Consider the following 15,022-nt stretch of genomic DNA (forward strand, 5'->3'; position numbering starts at 1 on the left):
AGCTCAGTCTTTAATGCAGGGAGGGTCACTGACATGGTCTGGGTGCCATGAATTAACCAAGTGGATTAACCTCTGAGTAGAATGTATTGGCAATCAATGAGTGAAAGGAAAGAACTGGACGGTCCCTCCTCTCCGGTGTTTTTAGCATGATGAGTGGGTAACTGTTCCACTTATTTGACGACAAACATTTTAGGCAGATTAAACTCCAACAAAATGGTTTTAGGAGGAAGACGCTGCTTCAAAGGATCACATTTTGTGTGGGTGCTATACTGTAACATCACCAACAGATGGCGACATACCCATAGATGTCATGAAGTCGGAGGACATGTAATTTAAAAAAAAAGTACTTTAAGACATTTTATCATCACATGTCATCGAGTTTTAAGACAAAAAAGGTGAAAGACGTATTAGCAGATGAGACATAAATAAACTTGATGTTACATCAAGCTTGGTCAAATGATCTATCCATGAATCCATGAACCATTTCAGGAATGGTCTGGGGAGGTTGCGCACTTTGCCCTCTCCTTCCAGCCCACACACACACTAGAAGCTGCTGGGTCAGCATTTTGAAGGCAAGCATTACTGACGTTTAAATTGAGCACGGCGTGTTTCCACTGTTTTATTAAGTGATTTTGATTTTTTTTGAAGTGAAGAACTTTTTTGTGAACCTTGGAAGTGTGGCCACTTTGAGTAAATCATTAAAAGAAGACAATTTAACATTTATTATGAGAGTGTTGTAATTTGGAGTGTGTTGGGGTGACTGGGGGGGGGGGGGTAGACTAGAGTTTGCCCACCACCCTCCTCCCATCCCACCCCCCACCCCCAAGCTGAACGCGCCAGACAGCGGCGGGACTCCAGTTGGCTGTGCGCGCAGACGCAGCAAGACATCCCACTGGCTGGAGTTGGAGCACACTCGTGCGCGCTGCACCTTCACCAATGCTTTCGACTCCGCGTCCCGCAGGAGAAACACAAGCGGGGGAGAAAGTGGACGCTGCTCATAAACAAAGAAGCAAGTCAGAGAATCTGCGCTGAAATTGGAACTGGACTTCTTTTGTTGTTGTTGTTGTTGTCAGTTTGTTTTTTGGGGACTGGGTCTGTCGCGCGGGCTGGATCTGTTCTCTACAGCGGAGCGCACTCCTTCAATGGATTTAAAAAAAGTGGAAGTACCGGGGGAATCGAACCTTTAAGTCACTTTGAGTTCGCAAGTTGCGCTACACCAAGGGTACCCGTATTGTTTCTAAACGCAGAAGAAGAAAAACTAGTATGATTCTTGCCGTCGTTTATGCGCTTCTACCTCTTTTTGGTAAGTTGTACCTCCTAAACAGCAATATTTGATCTGTTCATTTGGTGAATATGATGTGTGCGTCTTTGGCACAAATAGAAACTATATCTATATATATATATATATATATATATATATATATATATATATATATATCTATATATATATATATATATATATATATCTATATATATATATATATATATATATATATATATTTAGTAATGTTGCGTCTGAAAGATCCAAATTGCTCCAAAAAATTAATAATAAAAAAGTGCAGCGCGCATAAAGAACGCGCAAAAAGTGATATTTTCATCCAAAGTAACCGATTGTTGTTTTTGTTTTTCTCCTCGTGTGTTTACTTGTTTAGCAGTTTAAAAAGACTCACCCATGTAATATTTTAATCCCCAAAAGCAGCTTTTCAACTTCTTAAGCGTTATTGTTTGATATGAGTCCCCACCCAGATTAAAGGGGATAACCTCGTTGCCGTTTGGCACATTCCAGATGCGTCCTCGGCGGAGGAGCACCTGCGCGCCGGGCCCCAGCGGCTGGACTGCGTGAGGGCCAGCGAGCAGTGTCTGCGGGAGCAGGCGTGCAGCACCAGGTACCGCATGATGAGGCAGTGCGTGGCCGGGGGCAAGGAGAGCAACTCCAGTATGGTGGCGGTCCTGGAAGCCAAGGAGGAATGCCGGAGCGCCATCGAGGCGCTCAAGCAGAGCCCGCTCTACAACTGCCGCTGCAAAAGGGGCATGAAAAAGGAAAAGAACTGCCTGCGCATCTACTGGGGCATCTATCAGACCTTACAAGGTTGGCGCACACTTCTCCCCAGTCCAGAAACGAAATGGATCCACCAACAGACCTCTGTTTACTAAATAGTGGCACATCAACTCCATTTTCCTCCAGGGTTTTAGGCTTTCAGGGTGTTTTGGAGGTGGTGGGGGTAACTGCACTTAGATAACACCCAAAAGCTTTAGTTAATGGACCTTCTCTATAATCTGTCATGTACATTTGAGAGATGAGTAGTTGATCCGCCCCCACTAACCCCTCTGCCAAACAAGGAGGGGTACTATTAGCCCCTCCTCCCCTCCATCTCCATGACCTGTGACCTTTCACACAAGCAGCTCATGAAATGATGAGCAGCCACTCAAATGTGGTTCAGATTTGACCCCCCCTCCCTCAGACCTAATGGATCGTGAAGCCCCTCGTGGCTGCCGGTGCTGTCTTAGTGCTCGCTCACAGCAGGTGGGTAGCTGGGGGGGGGCTTTTTAGACCCTAAAACCCGTGCCTGTAGTGAGCTGATTCGAGTTGCGCTGCATAGCTGACCAACCTGCCTAATCAAGCGTGTGGCTGTGCGCCAGCGTGCACATCGAGTGACCCAAATTACCCGTGTCACATGCAGGTCAGCGTGAGGGGTGAGAGATGATAAACACAACAATGCTGCCTGTAATCCATCCTGATTTTCATCCACACCTCTGAAGCAGCTTATTCAAAATTTTCGTTGTTGTTGCAGGTAACGATTTCTTTGAAGACTCTCCATACGAAGCAGTGAACAGCCGTCTGTCGGACATTTTCCACCGGGTGACAGTCCTCGGTAAGAGACCTCCCTCCATCCTGTCTACATGGTCTTCAGTGGAGACAAAGCAGTGCATGCTGGACATTTTCTGTTTGTCAAAGCCTTAAATCTCCCTGTCACTACTCGATCTGAAACGGCTTCTGGGTCGGTCTAGGCATGAGCAAATCTTAAGTCACTCCCTCTTGTTGCCAACGTTAAAGAGTAAAGATAAGGAATTTGAATTAGCTTCTGTAATTTGTACATTTTTGTATGTTTGTTGTTCCAAGACTGTAAAACTTATAAGTCGTCAATAAGTCATTAAAATAAAAAAAAAAAGATAAGACAAATTCAGCTTTTGGTAGCATTTTCTAACAGTTCAAGAGGAACTTTGCTGCAGATAAGCTGGCACCTGACATCATTGGGCAGAAAAGGAAATTATACAATTTTCCATAACTCAAAAGTGTTCAGCATTGGAAAAAAAGGCTTTTAGTAAAGCTTAAAACAGACAAAAGCGTCACTGTTTGGGTCGCCTGTTAAAATAAAGTAACGGTGTGTGATAGAATGAAAGCCACATGGCTTGGAGTCGTTTTCTCTGTTTGATCATTTTTATTTTTTAAATGTTGGCAACGGGAAAAGAGGAGGAGTGAAACTCTGAGCAGTAAGTGCTGTAAAATGTTTTAGCGGAAGTAGACGCATTTTTGTGCAGGCGTGGACCGATCAGGTAGCCGTCACAGATCTGGATGCGACACCTCCCTCTTTCTGTCTCTGCCACTCCCCCCCTCCCTTGTTCTCACCCGGCATGCAGACAGGAAGTGGCCCTGCGTGGGGAGCTATAGTTCTGAGTCTCATCTAGAAGAGGATGAGAGCGTCAGAGGTGGCAGGAGTAGCATTAACTGTTGACCTTGTGCTCTGGTTTTGTGACTCCACCTGTTGAAGAGACATGATGTGACGAACTCATAAGGTTCACAACCAGCGTTTTCTGGCTCAGAGCTGAGCGATGATGAGGGAAATGCTGCTTCAAACCTCTAGATGGCGATGTTATTCGCTTCTTCCCAGGCCCCTCAGTGGCAGAACTCTGTTCCCCCTTTGGTTGAGAGCGTTGTGTGCTTTCGGGAGTAGTTGTGGAGCCGCTCACATTTTCACCATTGCACAGCAGGAGACACATGCTGCAAATCAAACAGGAATCCTCTGCTTTCCTCCTCCTCAGAGAACAAGGTTGATGTTTTGACCCCCCGTGTCGCATTTTCTTAATCTCATAAGGTGTGATTTAACCTGAACCAATTCTTCTCCCTCAGAAATGTGACATCGTAAAGCTGGGTGGTTGTGATTAAGAAGCACAAAACGTTAGACCACCTTCTGGGTTCAAAATCCTTCCAAAAGACGACTTCTTATGAAAGCAGTTATGCTTTCTGGGAAAAAAAAATCAGCATGGAAAGAATGCAGAAAGATGAATCTTAAGCTTTTTAAAATGATGGAATATTTTTAAAAGTATTTGAGAACATAAGCACATAAGCAATTCACGATATGATGCATCACATAATTGGATACGGAAAAGAAGTCAAAAGGAAACTGCAGAAGCAGTCATTTTCTTGCACGGAGAATGAAAAGTCATAATACCTGCTGGATTCAAAGCACAAGCAGGAGCACCTTTTTTTAGTCGTGTTGGAAAGTAGAGTAAAAACAGCAAAAAAGTTGCATGAAAACCAAACGCAGCGTTTCATGGAAACACCCACTGAGGATGATGTTGTTCACCTTTGCCTTCAGCTAATCAGCTACTATTGGTTTGGCAGAGATTTATGCTGGCACAACTCTGTATTTTGTCCGGGCTGGGGACCGGGAGAGAGGCTCCCCTTGTGGCAACACAGTTAGGCAGTAGCATGGAGGGTCTTGCCTAAGGACCCACACAGGATGAGGTTCATCGCTCCCCCTGGGACTGGGCCCCCGGCCATTCTTGCACTTAACCAACTTTATTAATTATTTGAACTCTGCAGTCACGGGTTGCATGCACCCGCAGTATTTGATCCAAAAGAAGCTTGGTTTGATGGGCTGTGCTTTTTATTTATTTATTTATTTATTTATTTATTTATTTTTTTTGAGGGAAAGTGAAACTTTGCAAAGTGGATGGGCAAGTTACAAATGCAATGGTTCAAAATGGAAAATGAAGGCAGTTGTTTCGATTCCTCTTGTCCAGATGTCTGAAAATACAGAAAAATGTACAAACTTGAAGATAAGAACCTGAGAGGACACTAAGTAAGAAGTCGGCTATATCTGCACAAAGGATGTTTTTGTTCACATTCTCCCCACATTTCATTTCCATTTGGGTTTTTTTCTGTTTAACATGAATTGACAAAGTGGATCAGTCATGCTAAGCCTTTTTTTTGGGTCAAGTATCTCATTTTTATAAGCCTGCAAGAAGAAAAAGTGTTTTTTTCTATTCGCCCCTCTGTTTTAAAAACTTTTACTTCGGTTTTCAAAGTAATAGCCCTTCAAAGGAGGAAGCAAAGATTTTCTGTCTAGTGTCAAAACTTAAGATCACACAGCAGTTTATTTTTCAGTACATGAAAAACATACTTCATCTTTTGAATTGACTTAAGGCATATCTATCCCAGTTGTTTACTAGCACTGGGTTTCACCAATAATTTCCAGAATCGATTCACCGGAGCCTGGATCAATTTTAATTACGATCCACTCAATTTGATTTGATTTGATTTTGAATTTACATGGTTTACACATTTGGACACATTTGTACAGAAATACAAAAGTTATGTATATGTTATGAAGCTAATCATATTAATCTGATACAGTTCACATACTGTAAAAATGTAAAAAAAGAAAAGCTCCAAAAAAAATGTGCAGATTATTATGTTCTGCCTTTCCTGGGGGGTATTTTAGTATGACCACTAGTTGAAGTATGCACTTTAACATCATACTTTATTCCAGAAGATTTGAGCAAAAAATTGTGCTTTAGGCCATAAATGGTTACTTTAGAAAATAATTAGTTAAAATTCATGCCTGTGAGCATATAAAGCTGTTAATTTGGTCAGAAATGTATGTTTAGGTCGACCGAGCGTTAGCATTAGCCGTCCTATGGGAAATTCCATTATACGTTAGCATCAAGCTAGAGGACTTTGGCATTACCGCCATTATGCGTTAGGTCACCAAAAAAAAAGCATAAAAGATCGATCTCTACTTTTAATGGATTGATTATTGATTTATTAAGCTTGGATTGATTCAGATTGACTAACCAATTTTATCAACCCAACCCTAATGTTTACGTTTCATTTGATGGACGTTTTTGCATCTAATAACCTATTGTTTTAAAGAACAACTCCAATGAAACTTTTGTTTTTAGTGATTTGTGTTCGTGTGGCTATTTTCTCATAATGGAGGATTTATGCAAAATAGCTTAGCGTTGTACTATTGCACCGTACTATCTGCCTAGCTGCCTTTTTATTATTTTGGTTTAAAACTCTTTAAAACCCTTTTCTTGTGTACAGCGCTTTGGGCCTCCTTGGCTGGTGGTGAAAGGTCCTCTAGAAATGAATAAATGAAAATAAAATGCTTAAAAGCACAAGACACACAAGACATTAAAGACTATGCAGATGTTTTACTATTATGATTTTTTAAGTTTTACTATTCATGTCTGATCTGTCAGTGACTGAAGAGGCGAACCTAACAGTTAGGTGTATAGAAAAGAAAGCAGAGAAAAAGAAAAAAAAACAGTCAGAGTTGAGTTTGATCATTCAAGTAGAGTCAGAATACAGGAGCAGGAATCAGTGGTGGGGAGGCGGAGGCAGGGGAGGGTGAGGGTTAATTAGAGAATAGCAGGGGGAGTCTGGGAGAACAGGACACAAAGTGCAGGAGATCTCTGCTTCTTCCCGCCTTTGTGTGGAAATTGAAGGGAAAGATGACAAGAAAGAGGGAGGCAGAAAGGACGAGAGCTCCAAGTCTGTTTTTGATCACTCTGACAGCTAATTCAGTTCTGGCGGGCTGCATGTTGAATCGGATCGAAAAACAAAAAAAAACTTAAAAAAGGTAAGAAAGAGAATTTTGAGAGCGGACTGATGTGAAAAGTTGTTTTTACATTAAAGTGGAGTTCTTGTTCTGAGCAGACCCTTTATGATATTATATCTCCTTTTATTTTAATCAGTCACATATACAATCTTTTAACCAATTTTAGGCAGAAAAAACAAAAATAGTGGTGTGAAATAAATGATTATTGAACTGACATGTTTGTATTAAAGGAGTCTGCAACAATATGGATCTTGCAATTTCATAATTTATTTCAAGCATCAAACCACCACTAACATCTATGACATTCATATTTATCCAGCTCTTAATGCACAAATACTCAATTACACTTTACTTCTCTATGAACACCTGCTTCCAGTGTCACAACCAGACAAATTTAGACTGAATGCTCTTTAATAAATGATTGATTTTGTCAAATATGGTTAATATATTTTTTAACCTGTGCAAAAGATTATCATTTTTTAAAGATCCTCTCTGATCAGCTTTTGATCTATTTTCAAAGTGTTCCCAGTGGTCTTTTAATTATGATTATGCCGTTTTTAGCCCAAAAAAAAAACAGAAAAACGGTGTGTTTTCTTAGGACATATGAAAACCCTGCCCCCCTTCCCTTCCCCATTACTGAGGGCTCTCTGTTTACATCCTCCCCTGCTAGCTTGTAGCCCCCACACCCGAAACGGAACAATACCGGTGCAACAAAAATAAAATATTATATCTATCCAGCCGTGCAGTTTTGAGCCAGATTCCAGCTCAGAGAAGTAAAACAAAGACGTACACGGATTTCTTTGTCTGTAAGTGGATGCATCACAATAGAGCGGAGCAGGGAGCTTGTGGCCCACTGATTGTATGTGTCACACCACAAGTACAACTGTCAAACATTATTATTTTTCTGCCATTGATTCACAACAATCTGTATAAAGAAATACTCAGGAATTCAATTTTAAGCTTAATTTTATTAATATATGTCCACATCAGAAAAATACCACAAGATCATTTAACACTTAAATGTCTGGGGGCAATTCTTGCTTTTTTTCAATTTTAATTTTTTACAACTTACCAATTTCCTCTAATAATTCATCTTTACAACAGTTTTTTTGTGACAATGCTTCACATTTAATTTTCCAGAACATCCCCAGCTTTCGTTTTTAAAGATATTTTTTCATCATTCAAAACATTCTTTTCACAATAAATCTGAGACAGTACAAAAAATTGTTAAATCTTTCTTTCTACTGCAAAAATCACAAATTTGCAAATTTTTCTCAAAGGTAATTTTTGATTTATTTTGTTTTCCTTTTAATTAAATGCATTTGAGTTTTGCAATTGACCAAAAACGACATTTGAAAGTGTTTCTTTTGAAGTAATTAGAACAGAATGATATTCCAACATGGTTCACAGCTCTAATTTGGGCAAGTTAGAGAGCTAGTCCCCAAATAATAGGTCATCTGATGCGCCATTGTTTTTTCACATGACTGCCCTTTGTTTGCCGGTCACCAATCATTAGTTATGACAGACTAGTGACAAGTTGAGAAGGACAAAAAAAATACGGTATATTTTTTTTGTACTGCACGTATAAAAACATTGACTTAACAGTGGGTTGACAGAAAACAGATGTTTACTCTTGTTTTTGTGCTCCTGCAGCAGAGCTGGTAGATGCACACACTTGAACCTACCAGTGCTGCTTGGTTTATTTAGCTAATTATTTTCAGATGTTTACCTGAGGAGCAGGGATCTCACCTCTAGGGACTCATCATGTCTTTATACTGAAGCAGAGCGGCAGGGGTAGATTGCACTGTGGCTTTTTTACTGGTAATTTTCTTCCTGTTTAGGGTCGTTGGGGATTACTGGGCCAGTGCAAGAATTCATGCACACTCACGCCTAATTTACACTTGCCGAATAACCTTAGATCAGAGGTGGGCACTGAGGGCCGCAGTCCTGCATGTTTTCCAGCATACCGTGCTCTGGCATGTTCTGATTGGCTGGACACACCTGAACCAGGTAATCAGCCATGAGTAGGGCCAGATTATTGGCTGGACACACCTGAACCAGGTAATCAGCCATGAGTAGGGCAAGACTATCTGGAAATCATGCAGACACACCGGCCCTCGAGGCCTGGAATTGCCCACCCCTGCCTTAGATGCAGGCAGGAAAGGAGACTGCAGAAGACTGGTGAAACCACAAGGGAAAAAATGCTGATTCTGTACCATTTCTCCCCAATCCCTGGCCTGTGGACCGGTACTGGTATGTGCGACAATTGGTATCGGGTGGCAAAAAAAATAAAACCACAACCTGCATTTTATCGTTTTATTTAGAATCAGATTCTGAAGTTTTATTTTGAAAAACTACTGGAGTCTGGCCACCACATCTGACTTATTCTATCTTCACAATTGTCAAGTTGCTTAATCATGTGTTGAAAATCCATCCGCTACTTTCTGAAGTGGCTGAACCCACAGCTAAATTAAATCCCCCTAGCTAGCAAAGTAAAAAAAAAAAAAAAAAACATATTTGGAAAGTTTATTTTGGATGAAAAGTGCCAGCGAGAAAACTGAGGAAGAATATTTGACTTCAAAATAAAATAAAGTTGCATTAACAGATGAAAACAATGAGTCTTTATTCCAAATATAGGATTTATTGTGACAGTTGTTCACACTGCCTACAAAAATCATGGTGCATAATATTCAGCAATCGACTGTCTAATGTTACGAGGGTGCTGCTAAAAAAGTTGCTCAAATGGTGGATTGACATTTATTATGTTTAGAAAATACTAATTTCTTCTTTTTTTTCTCCTATTTATCCATCACACTTCAAGAGTTGACAAGGTTGAACCAGGTTGGGCGTCTGGTTTTGTTGCATCCACTATGACAGTAATGGCTTAAGGGAAAATATAGATCACATTTTAATAGTCCGATAGTCGAACCTCGGATTCAGGAACAACAGTGCGGTTTCCGTCCTGGTCGTGGAACAGTGGACCAACTCTACACCCTATCTAGGGTGCTGGAGGGATTGTGGGAGTTCGTTCATCCAGTCCATATGTGTTTTGTGGATTTGGAGAAGGCGTTCGACCGCGTCCCCCGTGGTATCCTGTGGAGGGTGCTCTGGGAGTATGGGGTCCGGGGAGCCTTACTGAGGGCTGTCCGGTCTCTTTATGACCGGAGTAGGAGCTTGGTTCGCATACCAAGATCTGTTCCAAGACCTGTTCCTGGTCCACTCCGGCAGGGCTACCCTTTATCACCGGTTCTGTTCATAGTTTTTATGGACAGAATTTCTAGGCGCAGCCAGGGGCCGGAAAAGGTCTGGTTTGGGGACCACAGGATTTCCTCTCTGCTTTTTGCAGATGATGTTGTCCTGTTAGCTTCATCGAGCCAGGACCTCCAGCGTGCATTGCGGCGGTTTGCGGCCCAGTGTGAAGCGGCTGGGATGAGGGTCAGCACCACTAAATCTGAGGCCATGGTTCTCAATCGGAGAAAGGTAGTTTGCCATCTCTTGGTGGGTGGAGTGTCCCTGCCCCAGGTGGAGGAGTTTAAATACCTTGGGGTCTTGTTCACGAGTGAGGGAAGATCAGAGCGTGAGATTGACAGGCGGATCAGAGCGGCGTCCGTAGTTATGCGGTCGCTGTATCTGTCCGTTCTGGTGAAGAGAGAGCTGAGCCAAAAAGCAAAGCTCTCAAATTTACCGGTCGATCTTCGTTCCAATACTCACCCATGTCATGAGCTTTGGGTCATGACCGAGAGAACGAGGTCCCGAATACAAGCGGCTGAAATGAGCTTCCTCTGCAGGGTGGCTGGGCGCTCCCTTAGAGATAGGGTGAGAAACTCGGTCACCCGCGGAGAGCTCAGAGTAGAACCGCTTCTCCTCCACATCGAAAGGAGCCAGTTGAGGTGGCTCGGGCATCGAGTCCGGATGCCTCCTGGACGCCTCCCTGGAGGGGTGTTCCGGGCATGTCCCACTGGGCGGAGGCCCCGGGGAAGACCCAGGACATGCTGGAGAGACTACGTCTCTTGGCTGGCCTGGGAACGCCTCGGGGTCCCCCTAGAGGAGCTGGAGGAAGTGGCTGAGGCGAGGGAAGTCTGGGCATCTCTGCTTAGACTGCTGCTCCCGCGACCCGGTCCCGGATAAGCGGAGGAAGATTGATGGATGGATGGATATTTAAATGGTTCCTACATGAAATCTAATGTACAAATAAAGTTTAAAGCAGCTGCAGATTTCTTGATGAAGATAAACTCTATCCTCTTCTGTACATAGGAGACATGTAGACTAGGCCCCAAAAGGCTCCATCCAATTGGTCAACAACGTGAAGGCGTCCATCCGATTGGTCAAATGCATTTATGGATTTATTTGATTAATTAAATACTTCAAGCTGTCACAAGATTGTTTTAGCACAAATAAGATTACCATTTATCACAATTTTCACCGCCTTCTGCGATATGCATATTGCACAGCTTGATATTGTAATAACGATAAATCTACGATTTATTGCGCAGGCCTGCTAGATACAAAATCAGGTAGCTGAGAGGACTGTCTCAGACACAACAATTGGGGCAGAATCTTAGAAGATTAACGGCAAACAACCACCAATGACACAAATGCAACTAAACCCTTTAATTTAGGAAGGAATTTCAGCATTTTGTGGGAGTTTAAACAGATTTTAAAATCAAAATGCTGCTATTATAAGGTCTTGGTCAGTTCCATATACGCCTCTGTGCTTTTGTTCAACATATTAACTTTTTAGAAGTTCTCAAATGTGGAGAAGAAGTTAGACTTTCATTTTTGGTCAGTGTTCAAGGATGGAATCTCAAACAAAGAGGAGAGCTCAGTTTAGTTCGCTGTGCCTCTTTCATCGGTTGGCCATGTTTATGAGTCAGTGATCCATGCAGGCGGGAGCAGCGCAGAGACGGATAGCATTATTCTGAGATGCAAGTTGACTTGCAATTACTTCCGCACCATTTGGCTCAGGGTGCTGGAAAATGAAAGGGGCCCTGGAAATAGAAGAGAATTCCAAGCTCCTGTAGTTTTGTACTTTATACTTGGAGTGTTCACTGCTTTCCTACATTCTAGTCTTTCATTCTTTTTAAAAACTTTTTTGTATTTAGTTTTTTTTTTCATTTTCTGATCTTTTTGCAATATCCAAAAATGAAGCTTCTATGCAGCAGTAAAGAATAACTACACGTGTGACCAAGTACGACTTTGGAACAGTTGACAGCAGCTTGTTTTAGACAGAAGTTAGTTTCCCAAACTGTCTGACCTGCTCCTCTTCCAGCTTCTCTTTTTTTATAGGTGAGAATAAAAGTGCTGTAGTGTTTGGCAGTAAACTTTTTTCCATCTCTCACTTGATAAAAAGTCAGCTGCTTAACAGGTCACGGCCTATTTCTGTCATGTGCAATATTTCTTTATCCACTGAATATTTTCAGAACTAGCATTTGCTCCTGCAGAAAAACCCTGCAGAATTCTGGTTGTGGATTTTTGTTGCATGAAGAACGAGATGCCCTAAAATTATTTTAGTTCATGCAATAAGCACTGATGTGCATCTCAAGATTACAGATGTTTAAACTTCTTAACTTTACAGTTTCAACATCAGTTTTTTCAGAAAGTCTAATGCCATTTGAATACAGATGGCACAATAAATTGTTATCGCAATATTAGCCTGTATTGCAAAATACGCCGTACATTTTGATAAATGGTTACCTTAAATGTTTACACACGTTTTAAAAATCTTATGGCAGCTTGAATAAATGAAAAAATTAAATTGTGCCCTTTTTGTCCAGAGGGACGAATGTCAAGAGACCCCGCCTCCTATGTAGACATGCGTCATTTGGAGTTTTTTTTATTTTTTATTTTGCTGACTTTTGTTCATAAAACAGTTGCAGAGAAATGAAAATGATGCATTAGTTTTTTTGCTATATAGGCGTGCATCGCAAGTCATATCGCTCATTGCAGGTTTTCCTGATATCGTGCATTCCTAATTTAAATATGATCTCAAACCACTGGCAACCATAGGCAAAGTAACAGTGAGCAAACCCTTAGCAAAATACATATTTATGTTCCTACAAGCACACACAATTTACAAAAAACACAAAGTTGTACCGCCATAAAAAACTTTACTACTTCATGTTTGTGCACATAACAGTGCAGTATATATATATATATATATATATATATATATATATATATGGGGACGTTGACTTCGACTGGGGACATTGTCGGGCGGTGGAAGGAGTACTTCGAGGATCTCCTCAATCCCACTGACACGCCTTCTTTTGAAGAAGTGGAGAGTGAGGATTTTGGGGTGGGGCTGTCCATTACCCGGGCTGAAGTCACTGAGGTAGTCAACGAGCTCCTCGGTGGCAAGGCCCCGGGGGTGGATGAAGTCCGCCCTGAGCACCTCAAGTCTCTGGATGCTGTGGGAGTGTCTTGGCTGACACGTCTCTGCAGCATCGCGTGGCGGTTGGGAACCGTACCACTGGACTGGCAGACAGGGGTGGTGGTTCCCCTCTTTAAGAAGGGGGACCGGAGGGTGTGTTCCAACCATAGGGGAATTACACTCCTCAGCCTCCCTGGGAAAGTCTATGCCAGGGTACTGGAGAGGAGAGTCCGTCCGATAGTCGAACCTCGGATTCAGGAACAACAGTGCGGTTTCCGTCCTGGTCGTGGAACAGTGGACCAGCTCTACACCCTATCTAGGGTGCTGGAGGGTTTGTGGGAGTTCGCTCATCCAGTCCATATGTGTTTTGTGGATTTGGAGAAGGCGTTCGACCGCGTCCCCCGTGGCATCCTGTGGGGGGTGCTCTGGGAGTATGGGGTCCGGGGAGCCTTACTGAGGGCTGTCCGGTCTCTGTATGACCGGAGTAGGAGCTTGGTCCGCATAGCCGGCAGTAAGTCAGACCTGTTCCCGGTCCACGTTGGACTCCGGCAGGGCTGCCCTCTATCACCGGTTCTTTTCATAGTTTTTATGGACAGAATTTCTAGGCGCAGCCAGGGGCCGGAAGGGATCTGGTTTGGGGACCACAGGATCTCCTCTCTGCTTTTTGCAGATGATGTTGTCCTGTTGGCTTCATCGAACCGGGACCTCCAGCGTGCATTGGGGCGGTTTGCGGCCGAGTGTGAAGCGGCTGGGATGAGGGTCAGCATCGCTAAATCTGAGGCCATGGTCTTTGACCGGAGAAAGGTAGTTTGCCATCTCTCGGTCGGTGGAGTGTCCCTGCCCCAGGTGGAGGAGTTTAAATACCTTGGGGTCTTGTTCACGAGTGAGGGAAGATCGGAGCGTGAGATTGACAGGCGGATCGGAGCAGCGTCCGTAGTTATGCGGTCGCTCTATCGGTCCGTCGTGGTGAAGAGAGAGCTGAGCCGAAAAGCAAAGCTCTCAATTTACCGGTCGATCTACGTTCCAGTACTCACCTATGGTCATGAGCTATGGGTCATGACCGAAAGAACAAGGTCCCGAATACAAGCGGCTGAAATGAGCTTCCTCCGCAGGGTGGCTGGGCGCTCCCTTAGAGATAGGGTGAGTAGCTCGGTCACCCGCGGAGAGCTCGGAGTAGAACCGCTTCTCCTCCACATCGAAAGGAGCCAGTTGAGGTGGCTCTGGCATCTAGTTCGGATGCCTCCTGGACGCCTCCCTGGAGAGGTGTTCCGGGCATGTCCCACTGGGCGGAGGCCCCGGGGAAGACCCAGGACACGCTGGAGAGACTACGTCTCTCGGCTGGCCTGGGAACGTCTCGGGGTCCCCCCAGAGGAGCTGGAGGAAGTGGCTGGGGTGAGGGAAGTCTGGGCATCTCTGCTCAGTCTGCTGCCCCCGCGACCCGGTCCCGGATAAGCGGAGGAAGATGGATGGATGGATGGATATATATATATAAATATGGACTTGAATTACTATCTGGACTCAGTTTGGCAAACATATATGTTCTAGCAGAACACATAAAAATTGCAAGGAGTGGATAGAAGGTGATCAATATAAGGCATGCAATGTGAAGCAGCCACTATTTTGTGTCTAAATTTTGTCGGTCCAAATTGCACCTGGAAACTTCCACAGCTTTGTGGGAAAATGGCTGCTGGTATTGTCTTTGAGGAGGAGTTGTAGATTCCTCAACAGGCATTTCACAAATGCAATGTGTGTTTCTGGAGGAGTTTAGGGCTGATAATTGAGCCAACATTAATCACATATATTT

The 15,022-nt window shown here is 43.2% G+C and overlaps 1 protein-coding gene across 2 annotated transcripts in view; it reads left to right on the plus strand.

The window, feature by feature from the left end:
* The first annotated feature begins 847 nt into the window (after positions 1–847).
* The window catches only part of LOC101171858 (GDNF family receptor alpha-1), a 111,239-nt gene continuing 97,064 nt past the window's right edge, over positions 848–15,022 (plus strand). For both annotated transcript variants that reach the window (XM_011484248.2, XM_011484249.2), the window contains exons 1-3: positions 848–1,303; positions 1,787–2,089; positions 2,793–2,873. In XM_011484248.2, the coding sequence (XP_011482550.1) occupies positions 1,264–1,303; positions 1,787–2,089; positions 2,793–2,873 (424 nt within the window). In that variant the 5' untranslated portion in view covers positions 848–1,263. The remainder of the gene's footprint in view (positions 1,304–1,786; positions 2,090–2,792; positions 2,874–15,022) is intronic.

Source organism: Oryzias latipes, chromosome 15 (assembly GCF_002234675.1).
Source record: "Oryzias latipes chromosome 15, ASM223467v1".
NCBI classification, from domain to species: domain Eukaryota; kingdom Metazoa; phylum Chordata; class Actinopteri; order Beloniformes; family Adrianichthyidae; genus Oryzias; species Oryzias latipes.